Raw genomic sequence first — 20,214 nt, 5'->3', positions numbered from 1 at the left:
CCAGGACATGTGGCCAGCATGACAAAGCTGCTTCTGGCGAACCAGAGCAGTGCACGGAAACGCCATTTACCTTCCCGCTGTGGCGGTTCCTATTTATCTACTTCCACTTTGATGTCCTTTCGAACTGGTAGGTTGGCAGGAGCAGGGACTGAGCAATAGGAGCTCACCCCGTCGCCAGGATTCAAACCGCCGACCTTCTGACCGGCAAGCCCTAGGCTCTGTGGTTTAGACTACAGCTCCACCCACATCCCACAGGTGCAGGGTATTCAAAACATTAAGATTCTAAAGGCAATATGCATGTCAGAATATGTGTTGAAGGTGAAAAGAAAAGCATCGTATTGTAAACAAGAAGAAACACAAAATAGTTCAAATTCCATTTAGCCACTACCTTCATTGGAGATCTTCCAGCAGGAGAAGGGGAAACTGAGGTTAGGTGTCGAGGTGATGCCGCTAAAAAAAGGGAGAATTTAACCGATTTGAGAATTCAGTTGTAATGAGAATAATAATGAAGCTTCAAATAGACATTATATCAAAGCTTACACACATGCATGGACACTAAGATAAAAATTTGGTGAATTATGACAGCGTTTGTGGGGGTGGTGTTTTTTACTTCCTTATTTTCCTCATTTTTTGCTATTTTTTCCCTTTCTATAGCAGCTTTTATCTTACTGACAGAATGATATAGTATGTATTTATTTATGCATAAGTGTTGCTTGATAATAACATTATGATGACCAGTCATAATAGTCCACATTCATCATTTACTTTCCTTTAAAAACAAACCTAGGCTTTGTCCTCAGACCCCCATGGAAGCAACTCCACAATGAAAGGATCTCGCCCCGCCCCCCGCCTCCATTACCATAAAAATCAGCAACCCACAGTTCTTGCTTTTCAGCTTTTCAGCTCCAGACAGAGCACTGATAGAACTTTTCAACCTAGAGACTTCTCTTATCTGCAAAAGCCCTCTAAGAAGGGAGGAAAACACTTCCTCTTATTTCCCCCTCTCCAGCTGCGCTGAGGACCATTGCTCTGGGACCCCTCAAAATATCTCTCTCCAGACTGGAGGCACCAGGCTATCTCCAATAGCAACACAACATAAGCAACACAATTGTGTGTGTGTGTGTGTGTGTGTGTGTGTGTGTGTGTGTGTGAACAAACAGGTAGTTGAAAAAGAGCAGGCAGCAGCAAGAAATATGGGACCCATTGCAAAACCAAAAAAACTATCCTGCAGGCCCTCTGGCAACATCCCTGTGCCCCGCTGCCTGTTTCCCACCTTCCTAGTCCCTTCCAGGTCCTTGAAAAATAACCTCTTCCCAGTCTGCTTGCCTTGTCCCTCTTCAAGCCATCTATTGCTCTCTTCTCATGGCGGGTCTCCTAGCCATGTGGCTCCTGGACCTACCCATCCCGGTTTCTCAGACGAAACCTGAGCTGAATTCAGCCTGTGGCAGACCATTCCCTTGCCTGGTACTAGAAAAGAACAGTTGTGATGTATCCACATACCAGTTTGCGTGGGGCGTGGGGGCACAGGAGGAGACATAAGCTTTGCACTCTCTGACATGTTCCTGGCTTCCTTCCCGCTGTCCAAGCTCCAGCTGCTGGGAGTGCTGTTTACAGCTGGATAAAGATGACAAAAATGAGCACTGGTATTCTAAGCTGTCAAAAGTTAAACTACATAGAAGCCAGTTTTTAAAAGATGGCTACAAATTCTTGATTAAAGACCCTAGAGTGAATTTACTTAACTAGTCTCTGTAGCCTCCAGGTTAAGGGTTATCCTTCAAGGACAGAGGTTTCGGCCTCTCTTCTGTCTGAATCTACTGAGGAAGCCATTGTTTCACATTTTATTTAGACTCACTATTTCGTCTTACTGAACACCACTGTGGTATTTAACAGCAATATACATATAGTACTGAATGCAAAATTGATTACAATTGTGTATATATCTATTAAGTAGTACCTGAATAAATCATACTTACTAAATCAATAAAAATCAATTCATTAGCTTATAATCATGACTAAGTTACAGTGAGTCCGTTACTTCAATGGGTCTCCTATGAATATGACTAAATGGGGTGCCACCCATTATATATCTTATATTATATTATAACACTACATTATATATTATTTCTGCTTAACAACTTTTGATTATTGTGCTTTGCTTTACTTTTTTCTTGTGAGAGCCACCACAGATATTTTATAGAAAGGTGAGATATGAACAGCAAAATAAATAAAATGCTTACCTTTCTCAGGACCAGACAAATTAGGATCACTTCGGGGCAAAGCACCATCTCCAATGTGATTGAACAAAATTCTCTAAAAAAATCACAACATTTTAATGACAGCGTTTTTATTAAACCTTTAGAAATCAATTTTCAGATATGTTTGCAAATATAAAATTAAATTTGGGGGAAATTATCTTAAATAAAAACCCAGACTAAAGCATGGTTGATATGGCTTGATATGGATTTTCTTTAATTATGAGTCCTAAGACGATAGCTATAGAAGTCAAAAAACAGAGGTAATTTAATTTAAATACCATGTAGAAAAACAAAGGTCAGTTCTTTATGTATTGAAAAACGAGGAATAATTAATCTGCAGAAAGCCTATGCATTGAACAGTTACAAAATAAGGCATTCCCGAGGCTTGCTTTTTAAAAACCAGTGGAAGCTAAAATGCTTCAGATAACATTCAAATTCAACTGCAGAAACTCTTGAGATCTTAAAAAATATGAAAAGAGCTTCCTTATTTTTTTTGGGGGGGGGGTCCTGCCTCTACTTAATAAAATATATATCTGATATAATCTGGGCAAATCCTATTCATACAACCACACTTGACTCATGTGTAATACACCATTTTTCTAACCACCCAATGATACTGGGATTTTCTTAAGGACAGTTAGTAAAGAATATATTATATAATAATTACTATATGTCATTAAGAACTTGTTAGCAAAAGTCAACTGGATGAATTTTACAATCTCCTTTGAAAATGATGGTTTAATAATAATGCAGATACAATCATCAGACAAACCATTTAGACCAAGTTTGGGAAGGCAACAAAACAGAGTTTCTTCTAGAATATAAAGTAGCATCATTTAGTCAATGGTACCTATAAAAAAAAATCCCAAGGCAGTTCCCACATCTCCCTCCAAGGGCAATTACTTATTATATATAGGAAGTGAGGCAAAGATGTACAAATGAAGTTTGAGTGAAGGTATGCACTTAAATTGAAGACTATAAAGTAGATTTAGATGTTTATATAGAAATAACATTAGTAGGTCCTGAAAGAGCTAGTGAAAAGGAAGAAAGCACCCATAAGGTCATTGGATGTGAATGCTAAACTACTAGTAATTTCCAATTTACATCGCAAGAGCTTAAATACTGGTTAAGCAAACGTGTCAAAATCAAGGTTAGCAAAGGCAACATTTGCAAGAACTTCAGATCTTTTCTGTAGGAGAGTATACAGGGACCAGCCAAGGAACCAAAGTCACTGATAAAGTAGTGGAAGCAAACTAATAAGACAAGAACTGCCAGATACCCAAGGCAAACAATACATTAATGAGAACAGGGAATTGTGGGGTACTTGCGAAGAAAGAAAAGGGGAAAAGGTGTGGCAACTACAATGAAGCTAGAGCAGACATTAAGAGGATGTAAAGCTTTATCACTAGAAACATCGACATGCAGACACGTCAATTAGAAGATGGAGAATAAGCATGACAGGTTGTGACAGCGCAGCCAACAGCCACATTCTCAGAACAGGAAACGATCAGACCGCCCAAATGTGACGGTAACTCGGTCTAACAGGCCAGCTTGTGAATTTGTTAAAAATGGGGAAATCTGAGTGGCGGTGGTAAAATATGGAAATAGTTTGACTAAAGCCCATGTTGTACCACCATTGTGTCCCATATTTACTAAATTCACCCCTTACAAAAACGAGGCACGTCGTTACCAAATAATGATCTTGTCCTGGTGTTGTGACATAGGAAAGTACAGAAAAAGGCAAGCAGCATGGAAAGGAACCATACAAATGGGCAGATTCCTGATCAGCCACCCTAAACATGAAGAAAGCTAGAATGAAAGACCTGTCGTCCAAGTCTGGCCACCGCTTTCAAGTGCCCTTAGTGAGGTTTCTATGGTCTGAAATGAATTACTGAAACTTCCAGGTCTGTTTTTATTCCCCTGAGGCAAATGACCACCTGGATCTCAATATCCAGTGCTTTCTCTTATGTGGGTAGGTATTATGTGGGTAGTATTTCTGAATGTGAGGCTACAGGGGAACTGCTATTGCCTCCAATAATGACTTGGTGAACTGTGACAAAGCAGTATGCCATTTCTCCCACCCCATATCCAACTCTCTAGTGATAGCCCAGAGTTCCCTGCTATGGTGATGTTCTATAGCACAGGGCCACCACAAGAAAATATCCTTCTCCTCTTTGATTTAGTTTAAAGAGGTGACAGAGAAAAGGAACTGCTTGAGTCGTTCTCCATAATGTTTGCATGAGAAATAGGTATTTTTTTTCTACTTACCCTGTCGGGGGCTACTGAGGTTGTTGACAGATTGTGAGACTTCCCTGTCAGGTAAGCCTCTGGGTGAGCAGATACTGGGCCTATGTGCTCCTCAGGCTCCTTTGGTGAATCTCGGATGCAGCGCGGAATAGAGGCCTCATTCCACTTGGCAAAGCAAGGGTTTGCAGGCTGGGAGCAAAAATGGTACAGTTCTTTCTTTGTGGCATGTACCAAAAGCCACTTTAACATAAGAACATTCCTCCGGGGGCCCATTTCCTGCCCTGGCTGCTCCAGCGGATGATAGAAAAGTTTAGGCTGATTCAAAAATAATGTTTGCTGTCGCTGAGCAAATGTCAGCTACAATGGCAACCAGCAAGTCATAACAAGACTAGAGGAGATCACGTTATAGAATGGCAGAGGAACTATTAAGCAAGAGCTTCCTATCGGAGAAAATGAATTACAAAGACCCAAGGGACATTCGTTTCTGAAGATCCTTTGAAATGGCAATAATGTTCTACCAACAGAGCAGAAACTCCACAAATCACAGGGAACCTGCTCCAAGGTTCCTCCAAGTCTCAGCATGAGAACTACATTGTTAATAGCATGGTGTGGGGATGGAATGGTCTACAGAAGTTTCAAGAAATATGCCAAGGGTAAATGTGATCGTTAAAAAGAATGGCTGTCAATTTTAAATAGCATCATGTAAATGGAAAATGGTAGGTACTTTGACCTCATGTTACAAGAACTTCGTATGAAAAGGAGTCTGCCCTGCTTCAAATAATAAAACAGTGACACTAAAGGAGAAAGCAAAAACAAAAATCATGGGCTTTCTTCATTCACAACACTTCTCTGCTATTCTTCAAGAAACTGCCATAATGGATCAAGCTAAGAAATTTAGGAGCTGAATTATTACTTACCCTAAAAGTAAACATCTAAGCATTATCATCTGATGAGGAAGATCAACAATGCTCAAAAGATCTACTGTATCTTTTACATGCACAAAAAGTAACCTGTTTGAATTCGGTAGGTAGGTCAATACCATTTCTGCCCCGCAGAATCCCACTTGAGAGAGGGCTGCCCTGTCAAGTCATCCTTAGCAATGCCTACCTGTGAAGACTCAGCAGGATTTGGGTAAATGGCACTACAAGGCCTCTCCCTTGGAGACAAACAAGAATTTTCTCTGGAATGTTTAAGCTTGTCAGACAACAGAGGCGAGCCTGGAACAAAAGAAAAACCTGCAGAATCAGTACAGTTCTCCTGACCTTCAGTTTGGACAGAGACTCTACAGTGGCTTGCCTCGCACTGCAGAACTGCAAAATGGTGTGATCGAGAAATGGGTTGCATTAAAATCATTTAGTAGTGCACAGAAAGCTTCTGGAAGGAACTTTAGGAAATGAAGCACTAACCTCTGGCACTGGATGGAGCAGAGCTGGTCACATTAGGTGAAGCTGAATGAGTGGAACTCAGGCTTGAGGTAGATGGACTTGGCTGGAAATACAAGAGCCACAAAATCTCAATGTCCTCATGTGACATGATGATAAACAGGTGAACAACAACATGCTCTGATTCATGGTATGGTAGACCAGTGTTTCTCAACCAGTGTGCCTCCAGATGTTTTGGGACTACAACTCCCATCATCCCTAGCTAGCAAGACCAGTGGTCAGGAATGATGGGAGTTGTAGTCCCAAAACATCTGGAGGCACACTGGTTGAGAAACACTGTGGTAGACTATGGAGAGGCTCAACATACAGGATCCAAGGCTTGACTTATTTAACAAAAGATAAATTGGAGCAAATATATGATTGGGTGTGCAATTCTGCGCATGTTTACTGAGAAGATTTCAAAGGGATGTACCCAAATGTACGTGGTTGCAGCTGAAATTCACTTCTCACCCCAAAACCGTAACCTCATCTTTTTGCTCCGTTTATTGCCTTTACAAACCATACAGTAAACCTAGTAACTTTGTGTGTCAGGATTAACAGTGGGCCTTTTTTGTGTGATAGGAAGGAACATGGAAAGGCAGCAAACAATCAGAAACATTAACAAATGTACTCAACCTTTAAAGAATATTTTATTTACAGAAAAAAATATTCTCATCTTGCACTTGCTACCCTAAATAAAACTAGCAAATTGGGCCACAATAAAATACTAAAAATGTGTTTTTGAATGTTATGCATAGAAAATTATTTCTGGTTGCTAAACTGATGACCCTCGGGGTCCTTTCCAACTCTATGATCCCTTTGTTTTGTTATGTCCATCCCACTTCTCCAAGGGGTACAGCCCTTACCCGGGTTTAGTTTACTTTGGAAGGAGTTCACTGGAGACTCGTGGCCTAGTTAAAAATTTGAATTTATTTACCAAATACTGTACACAGGTTGAGTACAAGTGATGCACAGCTTCAACACTCAAACACCCGAAGGTTCACTACTTCCACATCAGATATCCAGAAAAATGCAGCTGGCACACCAAAATGCTACTAGGTTACAGGGTCCATAAACTAGGGGTGTGCAAAAGTTGTGTATGGACTCTGAATCATGAACTGAAACGGGGTTACTTCAGACAGATTTGAGGATTGCCCAAGTGAGGGAGAGATCCCTGAACCAAAGTGGGGACCTCTGAAGCACTTTGGAGAGTCAGATTTATTTATTTATTTAAAAAAAATGGTGGACAGCATGCCTCTAAAAACTGAAATGTCTCTCCCTATATTTACCATACAAGAAAAACGCCAGGGTGGAGAGAGGGAAACCTCTTTTGTGACTGATCTATTTTGAAGGAATCGTTAGCCAAGGTTCTCAAATCACTGTGTTTTGGGAAGGGATGTTGAAGTAATGGATCTTGTATGTGGCAGCTTTGCATGTATCTTAATACATTTATCTGTATCAAGAACTAATGGCTTAAAAAAACAGATCCTGTTGAAATACATCACTAGACTATCCTGAGCTCTCAACACTCCTTTGTCTGCTCCAAGACACTGTCCAGGTATTGCCTCAGCATAATCACAGAAGTCTGATAGGAAACCTGTAAGAATATCTCCTCTTAAAAGTGGAATATGAGGGTAAATAATCTACAAAGAGACCTGGCGCTCTGTGTGACAATATTTTAAACGGCTGTGCAGTTTGTTGTCATGGAGCAGCATGGCTTATCACCCACTCACCCCATCCCCAATGGAGAGAGTACAGTAAGACAAAACCTTGATGCTAATATATTTAAGATCCTCTTCTTGAATATGGAGTCTGCCTGACAAAGGGCAGTTGGAGACTGAACCTTGTGGGCTTCACCATTAAGTGAAGAACAGCTTTTCTCTGGAGATTTGCCAAAGGCAGAGCTAGAGCTTTCCCTCCCAGCACTTACTGAATGATTAGTCTTTGTTTGTCAGGATTATAAAATAAAAAGGGTATTTTAAATAAATAAATAATATTGGAATGGGGATTGATCGTTTCAAGTTTTATTTCTAATCCTGAGCTGATCAAATTGGATGTGTTAGAAGTACAAATAAAAATAATGAAATAAATCTTGCAGCATCCTCAGCTGAAGATGCTGCAAGATTTATTTCATTTTTTTTATTTGTACTTCTAACACATCCAATTTGTTTCCCTCCGTACCGCTTCAAAATAGTACCCCCAACCTCCCCAAACTAGAAAGGTCCTCAGAAAGATATAAACTGATCCAGTTTTAGATGAAGGGAGCATTTTGTACCTGCATGTTGAAAACTTCATCGGAGCTTTCAGACTGTCCAGTTATATTGCTGACCTCTGCAGAGGCTTGAGAGGACAATGATGAGGAAGAGTATCTGTTGACCGCTGGGTAACTTAAGGGGCTGTTACAAAGAAGAAAACAAGTTTTCATCCACTCTGATCCTTTATCAGTTTGTCATATAGTGTACACACACACACACACACACACACACACACACACACACACACACACCATACAACTAAGCCATCTTACCTCCCCCCAAAAAATCCTGGAAACTGTAGTTTGTTAAAGGTGCTAGGAATTGCAGCTCTGTGAGGGGTGAACTGCAACTCGCATGATTCTTTGAGGGAAGCCATGTGCTTTAAATGTACGGTGTGTACTCGGCCAATGTGTCAGCACTCAAGACTGCTTTTCCGCATGTCAGTATTAGATTTTAATGTGGATTCACATATTCTTTAGGGTGGTTTTTAAAAAACACAAAACCACAAAAAACCCACAACTGACCATGAGAATGTTGTGGGGCAATAACAGCAGCTCACCCTATAGCAGAGAAAGGAGGGAACCTACAGGCCTCCAGGTGTTGTTGGACTACAGTTCCCATAATCTCTAGCCACTGGCAATCCTGGCTGGGCCTGAGCCTGGTGGACTCCAAGAGGACCTGAGAAGCCTTCAGGTTCCCCATCCGTATCGTAGAGCAGGGTTTCCCAAACTTGGGTCTCCAGCTGTTTTTAGACTACAACTGCCATCACCCCTGACCACTGGTCCTGCCAGCTAAGGATAATGAGGGTTGTAGTCCAAAAACAGCCAGAAACCCTGTCCTAGAGTGTTGCAAAACTGTAAGACTAATGGGATTATCCAATTTGTGCCCTAAAACAGTTTCTCCCTTACTTCAAGCATTCTGCCCTCCATCACAAATGCCTGCCCAACTTTATTTTTATGAATACCTTTAAATGAAGGAATCACTATAACCTCCCTTGGCAGCTGGTGTTATTATTTTTTTATCTATTTCAGGATTGTCCAACTTTTGTGAGAATTGGTCCCCTTGTACAAATATTGGAAACACGGAACTTCACTTTTTCCACGTACCTGCGTCTGGGAATCACTCTGGCACCCTCTGGACTCATAGAAACAGGGATTGAATTTCTAGAGATGCGGGGGCTTCCGTTCGGAAAGTGAATTGGACTGGCCTGGATGCATGCAGCAAATTCCTAAGTATACATTTAAATTTAAAATATTAGGGACCAGGAGAAATTTTTTTTAAAAGAGTATACTTTGCTGTTTTGAAGACAACTTTTATATATGGCAAGTATCTTGTAAAAAAGAATTAATACTATGAACTAAGGAAACTAGAATTTTCTTTTTTAATGCCCTCCCACAATATGCATTTTCCCTTGTAACAGGAAGATATAAATTACGGTGATGCAATATAATCCTACAACCAGAAGATGTCACTGTCTGTTGCTTAATAAATATACTGACTATGTACAACCTAAGGGCCTTTCATCATGAATCACACATACCTGTATTCCCAAACTTGATTTCATCACAAAGAACTGATCCACTAGTTTTTTATGTAAAGGTCTCATATCTTGAGGGACAAACTTCTCATGCACAGCTAAGCCAAATTCCAGAATCTGGGCCTTCACACAACAAAGGAAGAATGATTATTATTTGTCTTCATACGTTTCTTTGCTATGACAGCAATTTCAAACCATGTAACTCCAAAATTGCTACTATGAACAATTAGCTAACATTCAGGCAACTATGAAGCTGAGGAAGTTCAGATGCCATGATATTATTTATGGCGACTTGAGTGAACCACAGTGAGCTCTCCCTCCTCATTTCTCCATCCTTATAGCTATGAAGAAATTGGAAGCTTCCGCTTCCATTTTTTAAATGAAGCATAGTTTGATTAACCACCATAAACGATGACTAATTTTAACTATGGTATGTTGAAACAAGTCAGCTTCATAACCCATTGCTGGATTCAGATAAAATCCCAAAGTGTACTTAATCAAAAAGAGAAGCAAAAACTCCTGTTTCCTTCTCATGACTACACTGGAGAAAGTCACTGTGACTTGCTCCCATCACAATAAACTATGGCTTATGCCCAAACCAGCTCGCTGTTGGATATGGAAGAACATAGTTCTGCATGCATAGATCTTTGCCACTACGCAGAGAGCAATCCTTGTGGGATCCTGGAGCCTGCTGTAAGCATACGGCATACATTTCAAAAGCTATTCCAAGAAATTAAATCCCGCTGGAAATATGGACATTTAAAGGGCAGTGAACTGCAAAAGACATAGCTGCTAGACTGCATAATTCATCTCCAGTTTTAAGGAGACTAAGAATTAATACCGCAAAGTAATCTTAAGATATTTTTTTAAAACCACCCTTGTTTCTGATCCCCTTCATTCCCTGCTTTAAGCCAGATGGAATCCTTCCTACAGTACATTTCAAGCAGCATATTATTAAAAAATATGCAGACAGTCATGTGGCAAAGTTCTGCCTGTCACCCACTCTTCAGTTTAGGCTGCTCTGCCGAAAACAAGAGAAATAGCAGTTTTAAAAGATCAGAGGGATGATGTTAACAACACTTAGCTTGCTCACTCGCCCTTAGCATTGCCATCTGAACATCAGTTCTACAAATCCCAGAGCCCTCTGAAAAGCAGAATGTTGCCTTGTTGTGCTTTTTCCTGGGTGCATGTCAATTTCAACAGACAGCACATGGCTTGCTTGGGTGGGTTCCCCTTTACCTGCTCAAGCATAAGTTCCCTCAAGCATGCGATCTTCTCTCCATCCTCTGGGTGGTTCAAGATATATTCCTTCACAAAGAATGCCTGAGAAAAATACAATTGTAGCACAGGGTCTACATGTTAGTTCAAAGTACATTGTGTTTACAAGAGTTTCCATCCAAACCCAGTCCTCCTGACAGCAGCCTGCCATCTCCTTAAACTGCATTTTGGCTCAAAAGAGCAACACCAGTTCACGGTCAGTTCATTTCCACGGTAATACATGTTTGCAAGGTATTATTGTTACCGTGTTGTGACTCACTCGTTTTTACATCTAACGGTGCATGAGCAGCTGCCTGTCACCTTAAACCAAGGTTCTCTGATGAACACTGCCTTAATAAAATGTGTCAGTTTCCATTCCGTGTTAATCAGCACGTCTGCAAAACCAAGGAAAGGTCCTGCAGCCCTTTAAAATTGAACACATTTATTATGGCACAAGGTTTTGTGGTTTTAATAAATTGCTGGTAACTGTCATATGGGTTGCATCCAACTGAGTTTTACTTAGAGTAGGCACATTGAAATTAATGGTCCTGATGTATCTATTTATTTCAATGGGACTTCTCTGAGTATGACTGTTTACCTAAATCAGGCTTCCCCAAACTGCGGCCCTCCAGATGTTTTGGTCTAAAACTCCCATGATCCCTAGCTAACAGGACCAGTGGTCAGGGATGATGGGAATTGTAGTCTGGAGGGCCGAAGTTTGGGGATGTCTGACCTAGATACAGTCCCCAAGTACTGGGATTGTATCTGGGAAGAAGGGCTGGATAAAAAGGTGATAAATGCTATCTCAGCCTAAAGAGTCAATCAGATTTCTAAACAGTCTCAATTAGTGTGACAGATAGGATTAAGTTAAATATTATTATATAGCTAAGTAAGGTGGAGCAGAGGGGCTTTAAATAAGAATGCACCTTAACCCCCAGCACTTTAGGTAAGAATGACATACCTCTTGGTACCTGGTGACTCCACCATTCACCGCTGCATCAATGACCCCATTCAAACACATTGTGAGGGGGTTGATGTTCTGCATCTGTCGAGTCTGACACTGACTGATCAGTGTCCTCAGTTGTTGGTTTTTATTTTCCAACACTTCAATAGCATTCTCCAGGGGGCTCATTTCCACCTGAAAACCATCAACAGCAATGCATCTGCTTATTTGACACGGACTTAGCAGCTCCTTTGCAACTGCCAACAGCTTTGACAACCTCATCTCTGATGCTGTAGGCAAGAGCAAGATGTACTATTCTGGCTGAAGAGAAATTAAGCACCACCCCACTTCCAAGTGATGTTCTGGAAAGCTTGAGGATATGTAGAGTGTCGGGTGGAAACTGTGACCAAACTTACAAGAGGTGTTAAAGCTACTATATAGTGTTATTTATTTAGCCCTGCACCTCAACTAAAAGCGGCATGGAAGGGATGTCATAACTATACATGCCATGTCTTTGTCATAGTGGTTTAGAACTAAATCTTTATATGCAATGACTATAGCTATAAGATTTCTATATTTACATTTATGTTAAATGCACTTGGTTAATTTTTATTCACATTCAGAAATGATTATATAACAATCTCTTTATTTCTCCCTCTCTCTGTCTTTTTCATGGGATGAGCTTCTATCCAGTTTTAGCAGTTCCCAGGATATGGTCCCAGAGCATTGTGTACCCAAGGCAGATATGACCACTATTTTGCTGAAATTAAGCAGATCTGGTCAGTGCTTAGATGGGAATGACATTTATGTCATCTTGGGTTTGATAGCTGAAGAGGAGTGGAATATAAATGGAAGAAAAGAAATAATTTCTGTACTGAGTTCGTTCACTCCACACACACCGCATACCATACCATTTCATTTGCTATTTGCTATTATCTAACTAATTTAATTTACAACAGTGCCAGAGGGGAGTGGTCAACTAGATAGGAGGGATAATTTTATTTGGCCAGCAAATAAACCAATATAATTTGTACTGAGTGGACTAATACACACACTGGAAAGTAATGTACTTTTCTGTGTAGAAGACTTTTTTTCTTTAAAAATTCTGCTAAAAAGTGGAGGTCATCTTATACATGGATAGTGCATAGGGTGGACATTTGATTGGTTGCTGCCATGGCTGTCAGCAGCTATTGGGCGTGGTATTGGATGCTGCATCAAGGGCTGGTGTTGATTGGCTGATGTTGCGGCAATTGGGTGGGCGTTTTCAGTTTCTGCCGGCAAGGGGACAGAGAAGCGGATTTAGCACCGCGTGCAGGTGAGCGATTTTTTTGGGGGGAACCCCCAAAAAAGCTCAACAACCCTGTGCAATCTCCCCCCAAAAAGCTCAACAACTCTGAGGCTTCCCTCCCCCCATTTTCTTAAATTTGAGTCCCCAAAAATAGGGGGCGTCTTATACACAGAAAAATATGGTACTTGTTCTTCAGATTTTCCTCTTTGAATGTTTGTCACATAATTATTTGCTCACAGATGTGCCTAACGCACATTTTCCTTTAGATAAAATGCATTTGCATTGATATAAAATACGCATCTAAATACTTATCCTGTGAGGAATACCGATGAAAGTAACTTATTTTTGAAATAATAAATAAATCACATACGAATATAGAAACCGGACAGAAGTAACACATACAAAAGGAGGGGCTACAGACTGATACATCTATCACTATGGTCAGTACCCAAAATGACTTAAGAGCGTGGCGAGGGCAAATTCAATCCATACTCACTACTTCACGTTTCTCCACTTCAAACCAACGTGAAATCCCAGGCAAGCTCTGCACCAAGATCAGTGTGGTTCTCTCCACCCACAAACTCTGAAACAAAGGAACGTTAATTACACAGCAGCCCAAATTCCTTACCCGCTTTCTGGAGTGGATGCGGGTGGAGCACAGGTGCTACTCTACCCAGCCTGGAGCGAAATCTGCTGGTCTCTGCTGCCATCCACAAGCGGCACTCCAAAGTGGCGGCCCAAGTTTTGGGCAAAAGACACCACGGATGGTTCCCCTTCCAGAAACAGCCAGCAGAACCCCCCCACCTCCCACCCCACCCCCAAAATGGGTTGGGGAAGTACAGAGAGGGGCCAGCACAGGATCTGCTGGATCTTGATCTGCTACCACAGCACATGATGGCAGTGGGCCGGATTCAGACCTCTCTATTGCACCCAGCCTGGGAGGTGGCGTAGCATTTTCCCCTTGGCCCTTCCTTTCTACCTGTGCAGCATGAATAGCAAAGGCTGCGGGTAAATCAGTGGCTCCATTAAATTCTGTCACCGCTAGCCAGGGGATTGGGTTTTTCTCTTATTAATCAGACTGCTTCCATTAGCAGCATTAATCCCATTCAGGGGTGGGTCTCCTTTTACTGAATTTGTTGCCACTTCACAGCATATTAGTTTCCCATCCACAGGTCAGCCGACATACGTAGAGAAACGAACACCCTCTACAATTTAGGTCCAACCATAAGACAAACGGAAGAATGTGCATGGCTCTTTTCAAGTTTATCTAGGCAAATATGGTGACAGGAGCTATGCTGAGACATGGTATTGGAAAGGGGTATAAAACAAGGCTCTTGCTTCTTATACTAAGAGGAGGAGAATGTGAAGAGCATTGAACTAGAGCCTGGGAAAACAGGGGTTAAATCCCCTCTCAGCCATGGAAATTGGTCAGGAGTCAAAATCCTCATTTGGCCATGAAGCTGACTGGGGGAATCTTAGGCCAGTCACCAGTTCTCAGCCTAACCTTCCTCATAGGATTGACATGGAGATGAAGTGGGCAGCCATATACACCACCTCAAGCTCCTTGGAGTAAAGTTAGAATATAAATGCAAAAATAAATTGATAATAGTTCCACCACACACACACACCCCAGAAATGTGTAGGGAGAGAAAATATTCAGCCAATGTTATCTGGCCTGCATTTATTTATTTCATAAAATTTTTGTTTAGCTGTAAACAGTAAACAAAAAAGAACCCTCAAAGCAGTTTATAGAAAGTTATTCTTGGCTTCACATCAGTAGTGGATGCAAACCAATAAATATAATGGGAAGCTTATCTTTATGAGTGAAAAATCTCACACTAGATAGGATTCAGGAGGGGAAATTAGTTCTGTACACCAAGGAGGCTTTGAATTTGAACACATACACACACACATAGAGGGCATTTCAAAAGGCAATTCTGGGTTTTTTAAAAGCCACATGCAAGATGTCCATAAACACTAACTTCAAAAAAGCCTACAACTATAAATTCTCCTTTCATCCACAATCAACCTGTGAGTCACCCTCGTCCCGTCCCCCCCACTGCTTCTCTCCTAATCGCCAAGCCATCCTGCCAAAGGGAACATCAAATTTCAGGGAAAATTGGATAATAATAACAACCAGAAATCCACAGACCAAAATGAAAAGAAAGAAAAAGAGGAAAGAGCAGGAGGAGGAAATAAACCGAATGGAACCCCAGCCAGACAAAGATGAAATCAATGGTTGTACATTTTCCAATAAACTAACAGTTTTGATAAACTTGAAATACAAGGAATCCCTGCCAAATATTTTGAAACTTTTTCCAGAGTTTCTAAATAGGCTATTCTCTCTTTTGCAGCTATGTCAATTAGACATAAATCTCCAAACCTAACTGCCTTCCAGAACAGCAGGATTAATTATCTGGTGACAATTGCTGCATAATACAAACCAATCTTTCTGATATTTGTTTAGCCTCATATCTGTCGTATGTACTGTGGAAGTACGTGGGCAATTAAATGTCATATGAATTGGGGCCAACTCCTCATTCCAGAAAGGTGCATAAAATGCATAAAATCAATCAGAACTGGGGAAACATCATACCTTGAATTCATTGTCCTTGTCTTTGGTCCCTTTGTGGAACGGCCTATCATATCGGAATCGCCAGATGTGATTCACTTTATAAAAACTTTTGATGTTATCTGGAATGCCTTCTCTTTGCAGCACTTCCTGGCTTTCTGGAATTGGTGTCACGGCATAGATTTGCAGGTCTATGTGTAAGGTGTTAAGGTCAAAGCCAACTTTCCAACCAGCAAAGCTAAACAGATGACCCTTTTCACTAGAAGGAAGGACTCTATTGTACAAATGAAGGTCCGTACAAATGATACGTGTTTGCCATTTGAAAACAAAATATAAACATTGAGCCCTTATTATGATATCAGAAGCTTCCACCACAAGCCCTCACCCACTTTCCAGCCTCTTTTCAGTCCAAAATTTGCCTAATGACAGTGGTGAATGCTCACAACAGAAACGTTTGCAATGAGCCCTAGTGTTTTGTGGTCACCAGGAAGCACAGGAAATATAGTTCCCATGGTTTTTGTTTAAAACCCCAACCAGATTCATGAAATGGGTAATGATATCTGTGGAATCAAGTGTGACTTCCTGTTAATAAAGAATTAAAGGAATCCCATGATTCTTTGCAGTCTAGTGCACAAGCAACATAATAAAATAACAGATATTCATAGCTGTGAGTATTCTAGCTTAGTTAGGGTCCACAAACAGTGGCACCATGGATTTTTAAATATAACACCACAACTGGGACAACAAAATGGTGCCATGTGGAGTACTTCTATCCAGCGTCTTAGTCAACCTGCCACAGCTTCTTTCAGGATATGCTATTACGGTAAATTCCCCTTCCCCAAAATATAATTGTCAGGGGGACTCCCTACAGGGAGCCTCCCCCCGTCATCCTGACCAGCACTTCGCCCAGCAAGAGCGGTAGCAGCGGGTCAGGTGGGGGGAATGAGGAGTGGAGCGGAATGGAGGAGGAAAGGCTCAGCGAGGTATCAGAGCCCCTGCACTGCCCTAGCCAACAAGTGAAAGAAGGAGCACAGCCGCTTCCAGCGCCCGAACTGAGGCACGCACCCAAACGCAGGTTTAGAGGGCGGCGTTTCGAGGTGCCCAAGCTATTATGCTGGCCCAGGAGCAGAAGGGCGCCATTGCAGGATTCTGCGAGTAACTAAGAGGTCATGTTTTCTGTTATCTCTGCACTGTAAATAGTATGCACAATAAAACCCTTAAAGACAGAGCGGACTGGAGCGTCTTTACTTGGGAGTAGCCGCGACAATAATTATGCAGCCACTGAGCATGTTTAGTCCCATCGGGCCATGGGAGGGCTGCCCCCTTAGTTTTGCTCTCCTAAATACCTCTCTCTCATTTCTCTGTCTTGCTCTGTCTTGGCAACATGGTCATCATAACTAAAAGAAAAATGTTCATTTCAGCTTCACCAGTGCTAACAGTGGTTTTCCTTTGATTACACCCATGGGGGCGGGGAGCATGCATGCTAATAATGAACTTAGCTGATCTTACTACTAGTATATGTTATTTCATTGTTTCCATACTTTTGTCAGAAAAAGAAGAAAAAGACACCCTTTGCACTGGCACGGCTGAAGTGGGCTTTTGGAGGAATTTCATTCATTTCAATCATGCTACAGGTGAAACTGTGTGCATTAAGGCAGGCATACTGTACTGTCGACCGAGTGGATACACTGTGCTTCTGCTTGAAAGATGGTTTCATCGGGCTGATTGGCATGTTGCATAGCAATGGCATGTGGGAACTCGTTCAGCATCCGCTGTTGAAAAGCCTCCAAACGCTCATAGTCATGCCCTCGGCAAACAAATTCTTTGTTCTGGGAGGAATAAAAGCAAAGTGAGTTACATGAAAACAGCAACAACAAAAAAGAGGCTACCATTAGCCAGTAAGATACAGTAATTCACAAAGGTGTTTTCTTCCCCCACACTCCAAATTAGAAATAAAAAACACTGGAAGCCTTTTCACTGTGTCATAGTCAAGAAGCTTTGTAATTCCCATTCTTCCATTCCGTTTTTGTCAGGCTGTGTATAGTTTTAGTGATTACATGTAATCACACCTTTTGTACAATGTGATATTCTTCGTGATCATTGCATAACAGAACAGTTCTTAAAAATAAAGATGATTTTAAGAAGAGAGTGATCTTATTTCCAAACACATAATTTGGAAAAGGAAGCATTAGAACCGGCAACAATCTATAAAGATGAAAATATCCAGCGGTGCTGTAGAACTGGGGAAGGGATGTAACTCACTGGAAGAGCATCTGTTTTGCATGCAGAACGTCCCAGGATTCAACCCCCAGCATCTCCAGGTAGGGCAGGGCATGTTCCATGTCTGAAATCCTGGACAGCTGCTTCCAGTCAGTATAGTCAATTCTGACCAATGGGCTGACTCGGTATACGGCAGCTCCATATATTCCTAAAGGGACTATTGCTCTTTGAATGATCTCAGTGCATTTGCAGCTTATTTCTCAAGAGAAAATCTCAAGATTTTCAAACTCCTCCCAAGCCTAACTTGCTTTTCCTCTTTTCAATTGTTTTCCATCTCTTTACCATCAAAATGAAGCAAAACAAAGAAACTCTGTTTTGTAGGTATTGCAAACCCCTGGAGAAAGAGCCGTAGGAATGCATCTGGGTTAGCTTCAAGACTAAAAATAACCTCTTAGAGCACTATGGATATTTTATCTAGTTTTCACTGTAGATTGCTGTTCATGTTTCTAACTATAAAGGCAAGCCAGACCAGCCGTATATCCCTTATGGGAAATGTATTTTATTTTTCTTTATCATGGCCTTTACTCAAAGTGCAAAAGAAGCCCCTAACAAACTGCACAAAGTAAACAACAACAACAGCAATTATTTATTTTTACTCCGCCCATGTGACTGGGTTGCACCAGCCATTCTGGGCGGCTTCCAACATAATACGGTACTAAAATACAATAATCTATCAAACATTAAAAGCTTCCCTAAACAGGGCTGCCTTCAGATGTCTTCTAAAAGTCTGGTAGTTGTTTTTCTTTTTGACATCTGGTGGGAGGGCGTTCTACAGGGCGGGTGACACTACCGAGAAGGCCCTCTGCCTGGTTCCCTGTAAGTTGGCTTCTCACAGCAAGGGAACCACCAGAGGGCCCTTGGTACTGGACCTCAGTGTCCGGGCAGAACAATGGGGGTGGAGACGCTCCTTCAGGTATACTGGACCAAGGCCATTTAGGGCTTTAAAGGTCAGCACCAACACTTTGAATTGTGCTCGGAAATGTACTGGGAGCCAATGTAGGTCTTTCAAGACCAGTGTTATGTGGTCTCGGCAGCCGCTCCCAGTCAGCAGTCTAGCTGCCGCATTCTGGATTAGTTGCAGTTTCCGGGTCACCTTCAAAGGTAGCCCCACATTGCAGTAGTCCAAGCAAGAGATAACTAGAGCATGCACCACTCTGGTGAGACAGTCTGCGGGCAGGTAGCGTCTCAGCCTGCATACCAGATGGAGCTGATAAACAGCTGCCCTGGACACAGAATTGACCTGCACCTCCATGGACAGCTGTGAGTCCAAAATGACTCCCAGGCTGTGCACCTGGTCCTTCAGGGATACCCCATTCAGGACCAGGGAGTCCTCCACACCTGTCCATCTCCTGTCCCCCACAAACAGTACTTCTGTCTTGTCAGGATTCAACCTCAATCTGTTAGCCGCCATCCATCCTCCAACCACCTCCGACACTCACACAGGACCTTCACCGCCTTCACTGGTTCTGATTTGAAAGAGAGGTAGAGCTGGGTATTATCCACATATATAAAAACCTAATAAGACACGAAGCATTAAAAAGCTTCCCTATACCAGGCTGCCTTCAGATGTCTTCTAAAGTTACTCTAAAGTTCTAAAGTTTATAGTGTAGCCTTATTAGCTGATAAGGGTCCTTAAGTTGCGCCCAGGCAGGGACAGAGACAGTCAACAAGACACCGAGGGTTGAATCCAGAGAAAGAAGTTAATTCTTAAATTTAAGAGACCCTTGGTGATCAGCTCACAACAAGAGTAAAGAAACACAAATTTGCAAAGCTTCTTATACACTTCTTGGGCTCCTTTCCCCCTCCTCTGTAAATGTGCGCACACAAGGGGGTCACAAGTACATATAAGGAAGATCCGTGTCCGGTCCTGTGCCGGTAGCATCCTCACCCGGCCTCGAGTGGGGGCTTGAATTCCTATCTATCTTGCCTGCTCTTTGCGTCAGACTGCTAGCATCAGACAAGACAGTCATCCGGCCTTGATAGCTTAGCAGGGCATTCTGTCTTGCTCTTGAATGTTTTTATTACACTTTGGCCCACTTTGGTGCACAGACGCCGAGGAAAAAAGGAAAGCATTTTAAGAAGCATTTTAGGGCTATGGGGGGCTAAGCCATACAATCAGAATTATACAATGCAAACTATATGATCAGATTTAGCTCAAT

The 20,214-nt window shown here is 41.8% G+C and overlaps 1 protein-coding gene across 2 annotated transcripts in view; it reads right to left on the bottom strand.

The window, feature by feature from the left end:
* Positions 1 to 20,214, bottom strand: part of DOCK4 (dedicator of cytokinesis 4) — a 245,960-nt gene that overhangs the window by 3,536 nt on the left and 222,210 nt on the right. The window contains exons 39-52 of one of the 2 annotated variants that reach the window (XM_035128338.3): positions 17,463 to 17,604; positions 15,800 to 15,966; positions 13,700 to 13,786; positions 11,934 to 12,110; positions 10,955 to 11,038; positions 9,719 to 9,838; positions 9,285 to 9,406; positions 8,199 to 8,319; positions 5,909 to 5,990; positions 5,610 to 5,719; positions 4,524 to 4,691; positions 2,238 to 2,310; positions 1,501 to 1,614; positions 389 to 450 (exon numbers count right to left, since the gene is read on the bottom strand). In XM_035128338.3, coding sequence (XP_034984229.2) covers positions 389 to 450; positions 1,501 to 1,614; positions 2,238 to 2,310; positions 4,524 to 4,691; positions 5,610 to 5,719; positions 5,909 to 5,990; positions 8,199 to 8,319; positions 9,285 to 9,406; positions 9,719 to 9,838; positions 10,955 to 11,038; positions 11,934 to 12,110; positions 13,700 to 13,786; positions 15,800 to 15,966; positions 17,463 to 17,604 — 1,629 coding nt within the window. The remainder of the gene's footprint in view (positions 1 to 388; positions 451 to 1,500; positions 1,615 to 2,237; positions 2,311 to 4,523; positions 4,692 to 5,609; positions 5,720 to 5,908; positions 5,991 to 8,198; positions 8,320 to 9,284; positions 9,407 to 9,718; positions 9,839 to 10,954; positions 11,039 to 11,933; positions 12,111 to 13,699; positions 13,787 to 15,799; positions 15,967 to 17,462; positions 17,605 to 20,214) is intronic. The other variant, XM_035128339.3, reaches the window with a different exon arrangement.

This window comes from Zootoca vivipara, chromosome 9 (genome assembly GCF_965207765.1).
Source record: "Zootoca vivipara chromosome 9, rZooViv2.hap1.1, whole genome shotgun sequence".
NCBI lineage: Eukaryota > Metazoa > Chordata > Lepidosauria > Squamata > Lacertidae > Zootoca > Zootoca vivipara.
This window is presented reverse-complemented; position numbering and strand designations above follow the sequence as displayed.